The sequence below is a fragment of the Perognathus longimembris genome, chromosome 2 (assembly GCF_023159225.1).
Source record: "Perognathus longimembris pacificus isolate PPM17 chromosome 2, ASM2315922v1, whole genome shotgun sequence".
Classification (NCBI taxonomy): Eukaryota; Metazoa; Chordata; class Mammalia; order Rodentia; family Heteromyidae; genus Perognathus; species Perognathus longimembris.
In genome coordinates, this window is record NC_063162.1 from 139,748,514 (window position 1) to 139,767,134 (window position 18,621).

The following is an 18,621-nucleotide window of genomic DNA, read 5'->3' on the forward strand; positions in this document are numbered from 1 at the left end:
TTCTACATAATTAATCTAAGCTAAGAGACTACGGAGCAATGGAGAATGTGTTATTCTATAAATGGCAGTGGGAAATTTTTCCACTTGAGGGAAACCATTAAGTTGAATTTATATCTCACATGATATATTCTTCGACCACATAATCCCAATTCTGGAGATCTTGCCCAGAAAATTTAGCTAAGATGTGTCTGCTGCTTTAGCTATAAAGACATACCTTGAAACCTCACTAATCTTCAAAAAATTATCATTAAGTTTGTACAAAGAAGTTACAATTCCATAAGTCAAGTTCTGCGTGTAATGCATCTTGATAAACATTATCCCTTCTGTTATTCTCTTCCACTTCCCTTTCCCACCACTCATCTTAATTAAAACCTAATTGTCTAAGAAGAGAGGAAATGGCAGAATGAATGAGCACAGAAGAGAATCACTTGTGGTCATGAAATTGTGCAAGAGCATTTTGAAAAGTTTTTTATAATTATTAAAAAAAATTGTTCTCTGGGATGGTTTAAAATTGTACATTCAGTGTATTAAAAATTCAAACACATATGCAGAGAAGAAAAAAGGACGAAAATGACAGGGATGGTTTGTTGACTAGCGGGAATGAAAGTGATTTGTATTTCTAATCTTTTTCCTGGTGAATGTTTAGCATTTGAGTGAGGGTCTTTTAAAGGCAGGGTCTGAATACATTGTCCCAGCTGGGCTTGAACACATGGGCCTCCTGACTCACTTTCCTGTGAGGTGGGACTAGAGGCTTATTATGTAGAATTTTGTAATCAAAATCTTTTCTTTAAGAGGGCACTGTTGGGCTGGGGATATAGCCTAGTGGCAAGAGTGCCTGCCTCGGATACACGAGGCCCTAGGTTTGAGTCCCCAGCACCACATATACAGAAAACGGCCAGAAGCGGCGCTGTGGCTCAAGTGGCAGAGTGCTAGCCTTGAGCAGGAAGAAGCCAGGGACAGTGCTCAGGCCCTGAGTCCAAGGCCCAGGACTGGCAAAAAAAAAAAAAAAAAAAAAAAAGAGGGCACTGTAATTTCAATTTTAGTTCATTATAAGAATAACTATCCAGCCTCAAATTTTAAACACACACATAAATGAAGAACATTATCCCAAAGAGATCTAATCCAGCTGGCTAACTGATAATTTCTACTAGGTGGGGCTTGTTGTAAAATCTTAGAACAATTAGATGATTGTAAGTCAAAATAATGCACTATTTGAAGCACAGTCTTGTAAAATCTTCCATGAAGAGCACACCAGTTCTTTTTAATCTAAAAAAAAAAAAAAGACAGAAAGCTACAGATAAAAATAAAATACAACTACAAGGACATTTCCCCAACAACTCTGTTGAATCTCCGACAGATTCCCTTCAACTCTCTTACCGATCCTTGTAGCTTCTGATTATTGTTGCAAAAATATTTAGGCAAGCTTCCTCATTTTGCTATAACTAAGCACAAGGTTGAGCACAGCATGTATTTTGTCACTGCACTGGCCTCTCATTTTGGAGACTTTTGCTTACAAACCTTTAAGGATTATTCACAAAGCAATTTGTATATTGTGGACCAGGGAAACTGTACTAGATGGTTATGTTAAATATTCACTCAAAACAGTCTTACAAAAGACTAAAAGGTAGCCAGGTATCAATGACTCATGCCTATAATCCTAGCTACTCAGGAGTCGCGGATTTGAAGATCACATTTGGAAGCCAACCCAGGCAGGAAAGTCCTAGAGATTCTTATCTCCAACTAATCACCAAAAAGCCAGAGTGAAACTGTGGCTTATGTGGTAGAACATTAACCTTGGGCAAAAATACTGAGGGACAGCACCCAGGCCCTTAGTTCAAGTCCCAAGGCTGGAACACACACACACACACACACACACACACACACACACACACACACACACGCGATGAAAGGTGTTTCCCCTTCAGGAGCTGCTCTAGGTGTCGCTCCTCCCTCTGCAGCTGGGACCACCTCCTTAAAAGGGACAGAAACCCTTGGCCAGCAAGCAGACCTCGAACTGCTTGCTTAGAACCATTTCCGCATCAACCATGGCCAACTTCGTGGAGCTCAGTACCAAAGCCAAGATGCCCATTGTGGGCCTGGGCACCTGGCAGGTAAATGCAAATCTTGGGACACTGGCTTCCCTTGGGGGTCATTTGAACATTCATTTGGGCATAGGTTTGGAGAATTGAGATTCCGCCCTAGAGGGTGGCCCTTCGCTGTGTTCTATCTCACGGTTGCTTCTGATCCAAAGGTAGCAGGCTGGCTTTACCCAGCGTAGATAAGAGCTTCACTAGCAACTTTCTAGTGGAAAGCAAATGTTGGACATCAAATCGAAACTGTTTCCAGGGGAATTACGTGTCTATCAGGCTTCTCCCTACAAATCTTTCCAATTTGAGGATCATTAACAGGAGTTGGCTTTACAGGTTTTTTTCCATGGGTTTTCTGTAGGCTGAGTGATTGGGAGAGAGGACACTGAGCTCTGACTGTCCTGGCATGCCTAGCGGCTCAGGTTGTGGGTCTTTGTCCCACCCCATCAGTGTGGCCTGTCAGCTGGGTGAAAATGCAAGAGCTCAGACCCCAGCCCAGGCTGCTGAGTCCTGTCTGCTCTTGGCCAAGATGCTCAGGTGCTTTCTGTACACCGCTAGGACGGCAGAGGATTTGGGCTGGGCGTCGGGAACTCTGTTCCTGTCCTGACCGTGTTATCATTTGACAAAATGCCCTAAGACTCATTCTAGTGCCCTGTGAGGCAGATTCCGGAGCCTCTCTTGGGATAAGTTTGGCATTGTTCCTTGAGTTTCTTGTTTTGCCCTTTTCTCCATTTCTTTCAATGGCAGCTTCATTCTAGTTGATGCCTGGGAGATGTCTTTGGATCCCTCCATCTCTCTTCTGCCCCTATGGTTCATGTCTGTTGGGTTTTCTTCTTCTGGCTCTCTTTCCTACAGTGCATTGTCTTTCCCATCGCCGCTCAGGTCCGAAGGTATTATCCCTGATTGGTTCAGCACTGAGCCATTCTCAGCGGGCATTCTTGCTTGAGCTGGGTGAGTAGAAAAATGTCAGTTTGATTCAGTTTTAGCATTTCTTGCATGAACATCGAGATTAGCATCAAGTCAGAATTTTAATCGTAGCTGGACGTGAGAAAGAATCACTTCCAGGTCTCTAGTAAAAATGTCCAGAATTGGTTTTCAGAATTTCAAAGTGGATGTAAAGATTGTAAAGAAAGTTCTTTTCAAGACATGGGGATGCTATAATGTTAAAATAGTATGCACCTCAGGCTGCTTCTGAGGCCCGAGTAGCAATTTCTTGTCCTGTTGATGTTGTAATTGTACATCTCTGTGCTTTTATGTGTACGTGTGCTTTAAATTGTTATGTAATGGTACGCAAGATTGAAGATGTTGTGAGAGGTAGGTTTTTCAGGTCTTCATTTTCATTTCCATTGTTTGGCTTGGGGTAGCTTACACAAGAATGTCTACTTCTAATGTTCTTTTCTTCTCTACTTTTGTTTTGCTTTGTTTTGTTTTCCTTCATGGTTGAAAAGGAAGCCCATTGTTTTATTTTCTATTTCTTCTTTTTTCTGAACCAATACTTACATAATAGATGTCATCATCTGAACTTTACTGCACATGCTAAAAACTTCTCATTCACCCTAGTGAGTAATCAACTCAAGGATCCTGGAGCCTATTTTAGAGATTTAGAGATTAGAGAGATAGGATCTGCTCAGACTCTCTATTTCCTACGAAGCAGAACTTAGCTTGACTTTCTTGTGCAACCACTAATCTGCAGAGCTCTAAACTACCTGGAATGTGAACTTTCCTCAGGACTACCAGAGAGTAGTTTTAAGGCAGGCCTGGAGCATTTCAGGTTGTAATCACCAAATGTATTCACTTTTTTTTCTTTTCTTTTTCCTGATCCTCAAGAAATGAGATTTGAGCTGGGCCTTGGTTTGCAGAACCTGGGTGGAGTTTATTCTGATGGAGGAATTCTTGAGATAAGACCATCAGATCCTGTTTGCTACTGTTTTCCAGTCTCCTCCAGGCAAAGTCAAAGAGGCTGTGAAGGTAGCCATTGATGCAGGGTACCGCCACTTCGACTGTGCCTACGTCTATAAGAATGAGAACGAGGTGGGAGAAGCCATCCATGAGAAGATCCAAGAGAAGGTGGTGAAGAGGGAGGATCTCTTTGTTGTTAGCAAGGTATGTGGGAGGATTTGACTTTAGGTGGAAGTACCCAGATGTGGTCAGCTCCAAGAACCCTGTCAAGTCTTTTTGTAAGTCCCTCGTCTCCTAGACCTCTTCATTTCTGCCTTTACTGCATCCGTGGATGCAAGCGTTCATACCCCAATCCGTCTTGGTACGTGGAAGATGCTGCCCCCTTGGGGAAGATGGTTCCACTAAGCATTCTGGCTCCAATGCATTCTGTTTCCTGTCAGAGGGACCCGTGGCACTCAGATGACAGGGGCAGTCGGAATGGGTCTAGAGCCTGTCTCAATGCTCTCAATGGCCCTGAGGAACTCAGCTAAGGAAAATTCGAGAAATGGTGGCAGCTTTTTTATTGTTATATTGAATTTCCTTTTCAATAAGTTCAATAAAAGGTGGTAATCTTTTTTATTTAAAAAGGAAGTTGAAAGTTTTGAGTGTGATGGGTTGAAAAATCATTGTTTTATATACAACTTGCTAAAAAAATAAAAAAACCCTAACTTGTTCTCTTGGTGGGATCTAGAGACCCACTATGTGTCATAGGCATATCTGGATAAATTCCTTGCAACTTATCACTTGAGCCCGGTAGGCTTGGAGATATGCTGCCAAATGCCGGACGTTTGGGCTGGGCGAATGGGTCACGAGACAGAGCACTTTCCTAGCAAGCGTGACCCCCAAGTTTTATCCCAGAGCCATTAACAAAAAGAATGTTTAAAATGTAAAAGCTCCACACAATTCCTACCCTCAAAGATCTGATAACCCAAGGACAGGGAAAGACATAGATACAGAAATACATCAACAATGCCCAGGTATGATAACTGGTATAAGTAAAATAAAGAATGTTAAGAGCATTAAAAAACAACACAAAACGAATTCTCATCAATGCTCAGGAAATGTCACTGACTTACAGATCTGGGGTCACCTGGTATACTTGATAGCTCATGTTAACAATTTGTTCCAGGTGGTCTATGGTCCACTTAGGTCAGGCTGCAGAGCACAATGTAGGGAGAGTGAGTGTGTCTATGGCCCTTTCTGTCCTCCATCCTTATGCCTCCCTGTTCATTTGTAGCTGTGGTCCACCTTCTTTGCGAGGAACCTGGTGAAGGAAGCCTTCCAGAAGACGCTCAAGGATCTGAAGCTGGACTACCTGGACCTCTATCTTATTCACTTTCCACAGGGTCTGAAGGTATGAGCTCTTCCCTGCTCTCATCTCTGGCTTCTGTGTAGACAGATGCCAGGATACAGTAGCTGTCTGAGAGTGGGGGTGTGAGGGTGGTAGAAGAAGCAGGAGTTCTTGGCGGAACAGGAAGGCACTGGCTTGGGTAAGGAGGTCAAGGCCATGCCTTGGGGGTAGATACATGTTTAACTTTTCATGAGGTTCTGAGAGAAACTGATGGATGGCAACCAAACAAGCTACAGCTGCCACATTGCTTTTCTTCTGATTGCATGCAAGGAGTCCCGTTTGGGGAAAATTCTTGGGATAGCCTTGCAAAACACTTTTCAGGGCTCTACCATACTTTGTTTCAACAAAGCATACTAGGGGAGCGGCATGTTAGAAAACTCAAGGTTGGTGGTTCTGGAAGGCAGAACAGTTCTCTGCCTGGGATTCTGGTCCTCAGAGGTGAGAGGAATATAATTATTGCCCTGTCCTTTTTGGTCAGCTAGGTGAAAATGGCACTCCATCTCTAACCCTTGCCTTCTAGATAGACTTTGTAAGGATGGCATATGGCTGGTGGCTTCTCAAGGAAACCACATCCTGGAGTTGTAACCCTTTCTGGCATCCTTGACACCAAGTTTTAAGTTTATGTGAAGTCTGGCTCTGAGAGCTTATTGTCCATGGTGATAATGTTGGCTTCTAGAAAAATAGTAACAATTGGGATAGAGCAAGGGAAGGGGTGACATTGTTCAAAAAGAAATGTACTGCACCTGAGGAATCCCTCTATCACCTTTATAGCGGCAATAAAAATGCATGAAGAAATAAGAGAATAACAATAGATTGTAAAATTTAATTGCAGCATATAGGGATGTGTAGACTGTCATAAATGGATACAGGGATTGTACTCCCTTGTAGTGTTTTTATTAGAGCATGAAAAACAAATGGTGTAGACTGGTTATCATGATCCAAAGTCTTGCAGTCTTGTCTCCATACAGATCCCCAGAAAAAATACTGTTCTGCATTTTTCAGGCTGGGGCAGAATTCTTCCCCAAAGATGATAAAGGCAATATCATCACCAGCAAAACAACATTCCTGGAGGCCTGGGAGGTAGGTTCCAGCTTCTACCGAGCATTTGGGTAGAGATGGGGGGAGGGGCAGAAGAGAGAGTTACCCTCAGTTACCACATAGTCTCCAGGATGGAACGAAACAGCCCATGTGATGAATGTCTTATTTTAAAACTGTGTTTCTCTGGGGGCTGGGGATATAGCCTAGTGGCAAGAGTGCCTGCCTCGGATACAGGAGGCCCTAGGTTCAATTCCCCAGCACCACATATACAGAAAACGGCCAGAAGCGGCGCTGTGGCTCAAGTGGCAGAGTGCTAGCCTTGAGCGGGAAGAAGCCAGGGACAGTACTCAGGCCCTGAGTCCAAGGCCCAGGACTGGCCAAAAAAAAAAAAAAAAAAACTGTGTTTCTCTGATCTTCAATCTCTTTCCTGAATACCTTTAGATTTTAGGCCTATCTGATCCTATGTACATTTTCAATTCCAACACAATGGAACCATGCCTGACCAATTCAATGACAATCTCATTGACTCTCCTGGACACATTTATGCGATGTCATTGCACACTCAGGAGATTTGAGGAGTCCTGGCCTCATTGTTTACTCAACTCATTTGTTGTTTTGAAGTTACTCCATATCGACCTCAGCAGTTCCCTTCTTTGTGCATTAAAATCACCAGAAGAGTTTCAATCTCAATGTTGCATCCTAGAGGAAATCAGGGAGAAGCTCAGAGAGTAGAACCTAGACATGGGCTTTAATGCTTCAGAGGGCTCCAAGTTGCTGCCAAAAGGTTGAGAACCACTGGATAAATAGTTCCTGGAATATATCCTGTGTGTCCCTGCCTCTGAGCCTCTGATTCCCCCTTCCTCCTGAACGTGCTCACATTCTTCCTCTTGATCCTCTATCAATATTTGATGCTGAGTTTAACTCAACTTCTAAAGTCTCCCCTGGGATCCATGTTAATTACTTCCTATTTGTCCTCTTGGACTCTCTCTGCGCCATGGTTGTGTGGCTGATTGCTCTGTAGAGGGAATCCTTAGCACTGAAATTGGAGTATAGGTATCTCAGAGGCAGGGAGCTCACTGTATACTTTCATAAACAATCTATCAGCGTGACCTTTCCCCAACTGCAAACCAAACTAAGGTTGGTGTGGGAAATGGTGATTCAGAATCCAGACAAAGAGTCTCTCCACACGCGGCAGCCTTCTTCCTGGCTAACCTGGGTCATCCATGCTTGGGTGAAGTGAGAGCAGCAAGCACAGAAAACCTTCACTTTCTATTCCTCCTTCTATTTGTGCTGGGGAGGGCAGCAAGGCTGGAACCAGTCCTTGATGTGCTTGATTGAAATCTCCTTCAAATGCTTCCGCTAACCTTGCTACCTCGAATCACTGATCCATCTTTTCTACTTCAGAGAAGACTATAATGGTTCCTATAGTCACTAAGACAGCATAAAAGGTTTTCTTCTCTATGACAGGTCATGGAGGAGCTGGTAGATGAGGGGCTGGTGAAGGCCCTTGGTGTTTCCAACTTCAATCACTTCCAGATCGAGAGGATCCTGAATAAGCCTGGACTGAAATATAAACCAGTGATGAATCAGGTACATTCTGTTCAGTACAGCGACCTTGCCATGATGGCTTCCTACACATTTGGAAGCAAGTTCGTCTGTACTGAGGCAAGGTTAACTAAGGAGTTAGGAATCAGATCTGTATCTGGCCTTGGCTTCCTGTCCTTCTGTGTAGAACTTCCTCTGAGCTGCTCAAACACCAGGCCATCATTGCCGAGTGAAAGAGACCACTCACTCTTGCAGGTTGAATGTCATCCATACCTCACCCAAGAGAAACTGATCCAGTACTGCCACTCCAACGGCATCGGTGTCACAGCGTACAGCCCCCTGGGATCTCCAGAGAGACCTTGGTGAGTCTTGTGAGTGTTGGTGGGTCTTTATTTTGACTCTCCTAAAAATACTGCTTTATAATTTGTTAAGTTGGTACAACCAGAGACAAAAATGGAATGTCCAAATGGAATATTACGATGATTAAGATGTTTAAAAAAATAGCATAATGCCTGACCCTCAGGGAATATTCCAGTACTTCTTCCTAGTACTAATAGTACTAAATCAAACTGCTGAGGTTCCTGAGCCTTTGCACAGGCCCATGGGACAGACACAGCACTTTCAGTTCCTCCTGGCTGCCTTGAAAAGCCATCATAGTGATCTGAGCTGCTTGTAATGGCCACAAATATTCTTTTTTGCTTCTAGGGCCAAGCCAGAAGACCCTTCACTCCTGGAGGATCCCAAGATAAAGGAGATTGCTGCAAAGCACAATAAAACCCCAGCCCAGGTATAGTAGAGGGATCGCTGGGAGGAATGGAAGGCAGCTGGGATGAGTTTTGTCTTCAATCAACTCCTGCAGTTTTGTATTTCATTCTTAGGATCATCTGTGTGTTTAATCCCTTGGGAAGCAATAAAATGCTTTGTGCCAATCTCTTGGGATCCGGGAAACGTTAGTGGGTATCACTGAAACAAAGATAGCCTCTGACCACTGGTGTCATGCCAAGCCCTTCAGCTGAGCTGCCCAAGTATTGCTTTTGGATCTTTGTACCACTTCCCAGCCTTTCCTCTCATACCTAACCCAGAGGAATTAAGTGTTGCTGTTAGAACTCAAGAAGATAAGACAAGGATTAGCAAATGAAGATAAGACAAGGATTAGCAAATGTGCCCTGTTCAGTGCTCAGTCAACATCAGCTATTATAGCCAAAGCCACAGTGCAATGCAGGTAGTGTCTTTTCTCCTCACTGCTGGGATCCCTGTAGCTAAGTGGAGACATGCTATCCCCTCCTCCTGCACAGGTTCTGATTCGCTTCCATATCCAGAGGAAGGTGGTGGTGATCCCCAAGACTGTGACACCAGCGCGCATCGTTGAGAACTTTCAGGTAAGACTCCAGCTTGGCGTCTGGGAGGGCTCAGTGGAGTAGGGGCTGGGAAACCCTCTCAATGGATTTCTTTCTGGCATCTTTCCTTCTCTCCACCACCTTGTCAAGTCTCAGGCTAGGGATCTGGCTTAGGCAGAGATGTGTAGCCCATAGGCCTAGGATTAGCTGGGGTCTCCAGGTCAAGGATGATCACAGCTATTCCTCAGACTACTGAGAAATCCCTGGGTTGCCCTTGAGTAGTTGAGTCACAGGCCACAGGGAAGGAAAGACTGTTCTTCATAATAGCCCTGCCTTCTAGCAGCCTAGGAGCTATGGACTGGACTCGAAGAAGTATCCTTCTAGAAGAACCTGTGTCCCATAGGAAACATACACCTTGCCCACACTGAGGTTTCTTACCTGCAAGCCTAGTCTCCTGCCATACCATAGAGAACAATGGAGAGGCTAATACATCTTGTGTGTGCCGTGAACCTTCCGGCCTTGCCCGAATGGCCGGAGGCCTCCTCTCTCACTGGGACTTGCCTTTGATGAGGAGGTTTCGGGATTTTCTCCTTTTTAGGTCTTTGACTTCACGTTGAGTGATGAGGAGATGAGCACCATCCTCAGCTTCAACAGGAACTGGAGGGCCTTTGACCTACCTGAGTAAGTGGTGTGTGTGTCGCTGGGGGGTGGGGAGGGGAGGGGAGGGGGTAGCAAAAAGGCCCAGGGATTCTTCTAAATAGGTCGAGCACAATCTAGAAGTGCTGTAAGGCAGCTGGAATGACCTGTGTCTTCAAACAGTATTTTCCAGTACTTTTGACCTCTTAACCTTGGAGTCCCTAGGAATCATAATTGTTGTACAGCCTCTGAACTGTTGGTTGGTGGTAAGGAATTTGAACTCAGGGCTTGCCTTAACTAGTCAGGTCCTTGAATACTTGAGCCTCCTCCTCAGCCCTTTTTCAGCTTTTGTTATTTTTTTGGATAGGATCCCACACTATTTCCAGGGGCCAATCTAAGATGCTTATCCTTCTACCTAACTCTCCAGTGTAGCTGGGACCAGTGTAGCACGTACCACTACTCCAGGCTTGTTTTGTTAAAATGGGGTCTCCCTAACTTTTTTCATAGGCTAGCCTAGAACCACACTTCTACTGATTTCTCTCAAACAGCTGCTACTACAGGCATAAGCCACCATGCCATCTCACTTTCTGAGCTTCCTGATGTAGAGCTAGAATTTTAAGACAGGATTATTGTCGTTACTATGTCAGAGGCTGAAGTATTTACTCAACAATTCGCTGGTAATGTACTAATGCCAGACCTATTATATGTGATCAAGATATTACACTGCATAAAGTCCCTGTTTCAACAGCCTTCTGGTCTAAACACAGGATGGAGAAATAACTCATAGTATGTGTGTCATACATAAATAAATGTCATGCAGAAAAATAAAGTAAGGTGACAGGGATAGAAAGTATTTGGTGCAGGTAGTAGATTACATGGGGTGGGATAGTGGTGGTTTTACTGGCAAGGTGACAGATGAGGTAAAACCTGAAGGAAGGGAAGGATGACATCTATGTGTTCAAGGATGTTTGGAGGAAGAACATTGTTGGTAATGAAAGCAGCAGTTGCAAAGATTCTAAACTTGGATGCTTAAGGCATCTGAGTGATAAGTCTAGAGAAGCTGGATCAGAATGAATGAGGGGAAAGGCAGGAGGAAAGGAGGGTGAGAACATGAGGTATAGAATATGGGAGAGACAGATTTTAGTTCTGAATGAGCTGAGAAGCAATCAAAAGATTTTGAGCCAAGGAGTGGCATGATGTTACGTCTTAAGAAAACATGCACTGAACGTTTTTTGTTTTTCCAAATTTTTATTATCAAACTGATGTACAGAGAGGTTACAGTTTCATACGTTAGGCATTGGATACATTTCTTGTACTGTTTGTTACCTTGTCTCTCATACCCCCCTCCCTCCTCCCACGCACTGAACGTTTTTATTGAAAGACTATGGGGAGACGATTATCATAATCTGGGAAAGAGATGCTAGTCCCTGGACCTGGGCCGTGGTAGTGGAGGAGATGAGAAAGATCAGATTGTGAATATATTGGGAAAACAGAGCCAAATGAGTTTGCTAACAAACTAGCAATCACAGATGTCGACCCCAGGGTTTTATTGGTTTGGTTTTTGGTTTTGGTTTTGCTTGAGTAATACATGAATGGAGTTGACATTTCAGGGAAGAAATCCAGTTTGGTTTGAGACATGACTTTACACCTGATAGATATGGAAAATGAAATCCAAAAGAGAGTTGGATGTATTAATGGAGGAAGTTGGCTAGTAGTCTCAGAAATAAGCCTACCTGGTTTCTATTCCTAATTCTAACACTTATTTAAAAATGACTTACTCGGGCTGGGAATATGGCCTAGTGGCAAGAGTGCTTGACTCGTATACATGAGGCCCTGGGTTCGATTCCTCAGCACCACATATACAGAAAATGGCCAGAAGTGGCGCTGTGGCTCAAGTGGCAGAGTGCTAGCCTTGAGCAAAAAAGAAGCCAGGGACAGTGCTCAGGCCCTGAGTTCATGGCCTAGGACTGGCCAATAATAATAATAATAATAATAATAATAATAATAGTAATAATAATGACTTACTCTTGGGTAAATGTCTAACTCCAAGTCGCTTTTTTTTTTCTACCAAGCAGGGTAATAAAAGTAATTTCAGTGGACAGCCACTCAGTTCTAGCAATGGATGTACTAGTAATTCTAAGTCCTTTGCCTATATTCCTCTCTTAATTAATATAGCAACCACCAAGCTACCAATTCCAGTGCTATTTTCCAGCTTATGAACTGAATGAAAGTGTGTGTGTGTGTGTGTGTGTGTGTGTGTGTGTGTGTGTGTGTATAATCTGGTCCTGGTTTGAACTCAGGGCATGAGCACTGACCCTAAGCTTCTTTTGCTCAAAGCTAGCACTCTACTGACCTTTTCTGAGTAGTTTACTGGAGGTTAGAGTCTCACAGCCTTTCCTGCCCCAGCTGGCTTCGAACTGTGATCCTTAGATCTCAGCCCTGAGTAGCTAGGATTACAGGCATGACCCATCAGCACCTGGTATATAGCTTGGCATCAGGCTTCCTAAAGCCCATCACTCCAGCTTCTTTGTGGGTCAATAGTTAATTAACTCTTTCTCAAATACCTCTCCAGTCAACTTGAAGGGAGGACAAGGTGTGGGAATCCTGATGCTCTCTTTGTCTTGATAGTAAAGGGAAAGAGGCTGAAAGAAGACAGATGATAGTAAAAGAGGCTGGCAGAACACAGATGATAGAATATGCCAGAGAAAGAAGCATTCTTCTTATGCCAGAATTCTTGCTTTTTGTGTTTCCTTCATGTTCATTGGTACAGAATGACTCAGATGGAGGAATATCCTTTCCAGTCTGAATACTGAAGTGGAATGTCCCAGTGAGATCGCCTGCTGGATTCCCGCCTGGCTATCAGAACTCATCTCTCAAGTCCTAACTGGCCATGCTCATCTCAAGCCACCTTGTGCCTTGTTGAAGGCCAGTACCTGGGCTCTACTGGTTTAGATTCATATGTTCAACAGGGAGCCAATATGATTATGAGAAGTATAATCCAGTGAAGCAAATGATTTTTTTTCACTTATTTGAAATGACTAAATGTTTGTTAAACATCAGAAGCACTGCTAACACTGCGAATATGAAGATAACTGAAAAAAATATAGTAATACTAAGTAAGTAATGTGTGTTGAGACTTCCTTATGAACCTACACAGTGTGAAGTGCTTTTCAAATGGGTCATGTCATTCAATCTAATATTTATCCTTCCCATATTACAGAAGAGAAAATAAAGCAATGGGGAGATTACGGGACTTGCTTAAGGCCACCCAAGGAGCAAGGGGCTGAACCAAGTTCCAAGGTGGTTTCTTGTCCACTCTCTGCCAAGTCTTCCCTGGCCTCTTCCTTCCTGCCCTTTCTCTAGTATTTCCCTTTCCTGTTCACATCTTGTCTATTGTAATAGGCCACCATACCAATGAGTTAACGCTGGTGGTGGCAGAGCCTGTGAGACCTAGAGTTCATGGAGAGAGAATATAAGCACCTTGGGAGTGATGTGAAAGATGAGGATGATTCTAAACAACAACAACAACACAGAAAACACTTGCTGTTGACATCAATTGGCGACATTTCTTTTTTCTTATTGTATTTCCTCTTAGCAAATGTTCTAACTTTCTAGACATATAGAGAGATGAACATAGTGAGAATCTAACCCATGCTCCAAATTCTTTAAAAAAAATTGTTCAAGTTGTTCTTCCCCAAGATAAAGAAGACAATCCAAAAATTCACATGAAATCACAAAACACTAAGAAGTAATTTTAGACAAAAAAAAGAAATGCTGGAGAGATCACAATTCCAGACCTCAAACTTTACTATAGAATTAAAATAACAAAAAGGTTGATACTAACATAAAAGTAGGCAAGCAGAATGGGAGCTGTTCTGAGGCCAAGATCTAGGATACAATATTATAAATCTAAAACTTCAGTAACATTTTTTATCCACAAGTAGTATGAAAACCATAATCCCAGCATGCAGAGCATTGAGGGAGGACTTCCAGGTGAATGTGGGCTACATGGTGAGTTCAAGGCCAGCCTAAGATACACACAGAGACTTTGTCTCAAAAAGTCAATTTTTGTAAGTCTACTTAGGAATGGTCTATGATTGCCTATTGTAATATAATTCATGAAAATTCGATAATTATTCACTAACCACTATGTGCATAGATATATCTGCTTATATATTATCATCTCAGTAGAGAGAAAGTTTTTGAAAGCATATCACAACAATGAGTGTAATAAAAACAAAATTAAGCCCAAGCCATTTGGTGTCTCAACTGATAGGAACAGAGGAACAACCAAGCACATGTCTGCATGCAGGCCAGCGAACTGTCTCTCCGTAGTGCAGGAAACAGATTCTGACAAATTCTGGACGTATGCTTCTTTTTCAGTCCATATTACCTTCCATAAAATTATTTCCATTATTATAATTTTTTTGCCTGTCCTGGGGCTTACACTCAGGGCTTCTTTTTTCTCAAAGCCAGCACTCTACCACTTGAGCCACAGCACCACTTCTGTTTTTTTCTATATATGTGGTGCTGAGGAATCGAATCCAGGGCTTCATGTATGCGAGGCAAGTACTCTACCACTAGGCCATATTCCCAGCCCCCCATTAATATTTCTAAATAAATCTCGTCTCTTAAAGTAGTATTAGAATGCCTGAATAAACAAGTCACAGTACATTGGAGTATGGTACAGCCAATTGAAATTTTAAGGGGCTACTGTAGATTTTATATTAGTCTGTCAATTACACAGTCCATATTTTGAAAGCATTGCTTTTGCAGCTGAGATTGGTAAAACTATGTTACACTTCTCGGGATTTAGGAAACATTCCACTCATTGATATTTGCAACTTCTCTTTCAGAACAGTAAGTCAATTTAGAGATGAGATACAGGATAGTCAATTTGATTTCTTCCCTTGAAAGTGGGTGAAAATTCTAGTGTTGTCCCATCCCATTGTATAAATGTCTCGCATATGATTGTTTTCTATAATAGGGAAGGGATTCATAGGACAGGATAGTACCAGCATTCCAGAGAGGAGAGGATCCAAGGAAGAAGTGTGGGAAGAGCTTTAAGGGAGTGGAAAGGCTTAGATTACATTTTTTGGAAAATTCCAAAAAATGAACTTAAGGATCATGAAGTTGCCTAGAGGTAACCATTGAGAACCATTGTGGATTTAGGGTTGAATCAATGTGTTGAAACACATGCTTGCTCAAGAAGCACAGAACCAAGAAAGCCAACTTGAAGCATAGTTAAGAGCAATGGACTCCTGGGGGCTTAATGGTAACAGGAAAGTGATTAAGGAGAAATCCTTCAGGGTCATTGAGCAGAAAATGTTTGGCAGCAGAAAGAATACCATGCTCATGGATAGGTATAAAATGATTCTAGACAATGAACTTAAGAGCAACTGTCACCCCTCCTATTGCTTATGTCTAGCCGCATCTCTAGCTTTTATGTGTGTGGGGCTCAAGCTCTTGTTTTACTCAGCATACTGATCTTCGTGTTCTCAAGGTTTTGTGATTTTGTTTGTGTTTGGATTTTACTTTTACTAATTTTTTTAGATGTAACTCTTGGCTTCAAGCCATTCATCCCACCCCTGCCTCATCTTCTAAAAGGGCTTGTACTATAGGTGTATGCCACCATGTATAGCTATGTACAACTCCTTTTGTGTGTGATTAAGTAAGCAATGTTATTCAAGCACTGAGAACTGTGACTCTGTGAAGTTGGTGTTTGAAACAGTAAGGTATCTGGGCTTTCAGAACCTAATTCATAGCATATGCCACTCACATAAGCTGTCTAAAGTGGTGGCTAATGCTGGCTCACTGTGCGGGAGGAGATTTGACACTCCTTCAATAACAGGGTGGGTGATGGCAGAGCTTTACTCCCTTACTCCTGCCCCCTGGCTAAAGTAGCTTCTGGTGAGGAGGACAGGAGAAGGGTGCCAGGCAGATCCTACCCGTGATTTTTAAATAGGAGTGCTAAGGGTTTTTCCAACTGTGGCTTTCTTTAGGCTGAGTTTGTCAAGGACAAAACTTGTAAGGGTGCCACCCACAACCCCAAACTTGGGACTTTCCACCCCAGGACCGTTTTTAAAGCTCTCCATGGAGGACAGGGATGGAAGAAATCACGGCAGTGCCACCCTCACCCGCTTTACAAGTAATAAAAGCAACCTCCTTTCGTTTGTCTCACAGATGCAGGTGAGCCCTACTGGGCTTCTTCATGCTTTGTACACACCATGCAGTTAGGAGGTTCAGGAGCTGGCCACTAGGGGGCATGCTGACAGTTCTGGGGAAAGAGTCAAAACGAAAAGCAAGCCAAACAGAAGAGGGATGCTGTTTATAAAAACAACAACCACAACCCAACAGATTGGTGGGAACAAACTCAGAGGCCAACTCTGCTCTTTATCCTTTGCCATACTTTCCCTTCATATTCAGCATGTATGTCATCATGGAATTAAAAGTTCTGTTTTCAGCATAAAAGTTTAGCTTAATTCCTGGGCTTTCCAATGTAACCCCAGCCACACAGGAAAGCACCAGGGGCGCATGGTTTAATCATAGCTACTCAGAATGTGGAGATCAGGAAAAATGTGGTTCAAAGCCAGCCTGAGCAGAAGTTCATGACCTCATCACTACTAATTGTTTTGAGCCTCTCCAAGGCATCACAATTCAGTTAGGTGACACACCCATTCCCGATTTTCTCTCAATTAAAATCTTACCTTTCTTTCATTCATTTCCAATTTTAATCTACGTCTTTCCTCCAGTAGAGAGGTCCCTCTGTTCAGCCACTGAACACGCATATGATTGGAACCAATATGAGTCATGTCATAACTTTGCTTTCAGTCGATTTCCAATCCTCAGCATAGGATTGAATAAGTGTAGAGACAAGACCATCCCATCTATTAAGCAGCAAACCAAATAATACCTACCAATGACTAAACAATTCTTGCAGTTAAGTTCAGTTGTAAAGGCCTAGTATCTTGTTTCAGAACATGATCAACCTCTGGGACTCTTTATTGTTGCTGCAGCTTTGGCAGTGAAAAAGGAAGCTGTGGTAAAGAGGAAAGATCTGCAAGCCCTACCCAAAACAATAAGCTGGTTCTTTACGAATGAAAGGGTCTCCAGCCTCTAATAGTATTTGCTTTATTTTATTTTGATAATGGCTTTCACTGTGTTCCCAAGATGACTTGACTCTCAGTCCTCTGGTCTCGCCAGACTCTAGGATGAACCCTACTGGCATGTGTAGCCCTCACCACAGTGTACATCCCCAAATAGCTTGCTCATCTTTTACTGGGTGGGTTTTTTTTTTTTTTTGGTTAACAATCCTCTAGGGGTCACTCACACATTACCTCATACATTTTGTACCAGCAGACTTTGCACTTGGTGGTTACGTTTAATATTTATTCTAATAATCAGTCTTCAAAAGGCTGACATATAAACTTCCTGTTGTAGCGCTTGCCCCCGGGGCTTTTGTTACTCCCTCTGGAGCCAGAGCTCGCCTCCCAAATCAGGATATAAATAATTGGCCAGCCTCCTGAACCAAGAACACAGACCTCTACCTCCTTCCTCAGGACCATTTCTACATCAACATTGCATGGCCACCTACGTGGAGTGTGGAGCTCAATCCCAAAGCCAAGATGCCCATTGTGGGCCTGGGTACCTGGAAGGTAAATATGCAAATCTTGACACCTCTGCTTCCCTTTGGGGCCTTTCCCACATTTTCTCTCTCTCAGCAGTCAGGTAGAGGGTTTGGGAAGCTGAGCTTCAGCCCCAGAGGCTTTCCTATCTCGTGTCTCTGTGCTCCAAAGTCCCATGCAATGCAAGTGTTTTCCAGCAAAGATAATAGCACCGATTTGCAGATGGGCCCTGAACTTAAAATCTAAAAGGTTTTCAGATCAGTCACTCTCTTTGGCTGGGTTGTTTTGAAAACTTGCCCTTGTGCTGGGATGCTTGGAAGAGCTCATGTTTCACAAGTCTTGGTCAGGGCTTGCTGCAGGCTGAGTGAGAGAGAGGGTGCAGAATTCTGACAGTCCTGGCTGGCCCAGCTGCTCTCTGACCAGCAGTATCAGTGTGGCCTGTCAGCCGCATGAAATTACCCATGCTTCCAATGGTAGCTACTCAGTTGGTAAATATTGGAACAGTGTAGCTGGAGGCCAGCTTGAGTAAAACATTAGCGAGACTCCATCTTGACTGGTAAGCCAGTTTTGAGTGATGGCTCCTGTCTGTAATCCTAGCTACTCAGGAGGCTGAGATCTGAGGATCGTGGTTCACAGCCAGCTTGGGTAGAAAATCATGAGATTCTTATCTCTAATTAACCAGGCAATGTGGAGTTCCAAGGCCAGCCGGACAGTTGTTGGCATTGGGCACCAGGAGGAAGGGTGTGGCTGATTTAGGAGCTCTAGCCTGTGTCTGTTAGCCTGGAGTCAGGAATCCTCAGGGTTAGTAAGACTTAAAAGCCCAACAGATCTTTCAGCTAAACTTTATTGCCCAACATGAATAAAACTTTATGGCCCATACCTAGTAGTGACCTGAAATACAGTTCTCAACTGTATCTCAGTTCCAGAAAACTGTTCCAGAAAACTGGAAATGGCACTGTGGCTCAACGTGGTAGAGTGCAAGCCTTTAGCAAAAGAGCTCAGGGACAGTGCCCAGGCCCTGAGTTCAAGCTCCATAACTGACCAAGTGGGGAAAAGGCCAGTTT

General features: G+C 43.3%; 1 protein-coding gene across 1 annotated transcript; it reads left to right on the top strand.

The window, feature by feature from the left end:
- The first annotated feature begins 2,018 nt into the window (after window positions 1-2,018).
- Window positions 2,019-9,380, top strand: LOC125345657 (aldose reductase-related protein 2-like). The gene is made up of 7 exons (XM_048337709.1): window positions 2,019-2,111; window positions 4,023-4,190; window positions 5,263-5,379; window positions 7,882-8,004; window positions 8,215-8,321; window positions 8,665-8,746; window positions 9,255-9,380. Exons 1-7 carry the CDS (start codon window positions 2,046-2,048, stop codon window positions 9,378-9,380), a joined length of 789 nt encoding a protein of 262 aa, XP_048193666.1. The 5' UTR covers window positions 2,019-2,045.
- The last annotated feature ends 9,241 nt before the right edge of the window (window positions 9,381-18,621 follow it).

Bases quoted from the DNA above. Each gene is read 5' to 3' on its own strand.
- LOC125345657 (XM_048337709.1), top strand. From the start codon at position 2,046: ATGGCCAACTTCGTGGAGCTCAGTACCAAAGCCAAGATGCCCATTGTG. The intron at 4,191-5,262 runs GTATGTGGGAGG...GTTCATTTGTAG, and splicing joins ATCTCTTTGTTGTTAGCAAG to CTGTGGTCCACCTTCTTTGC. The intron at 8,005-8,214 runs GTACATTCTGTT...TCACTCTTGCAG, and splicing joins ATAAACCAGTGATGAATCAG to GTTGAATGTCATCCATACCT.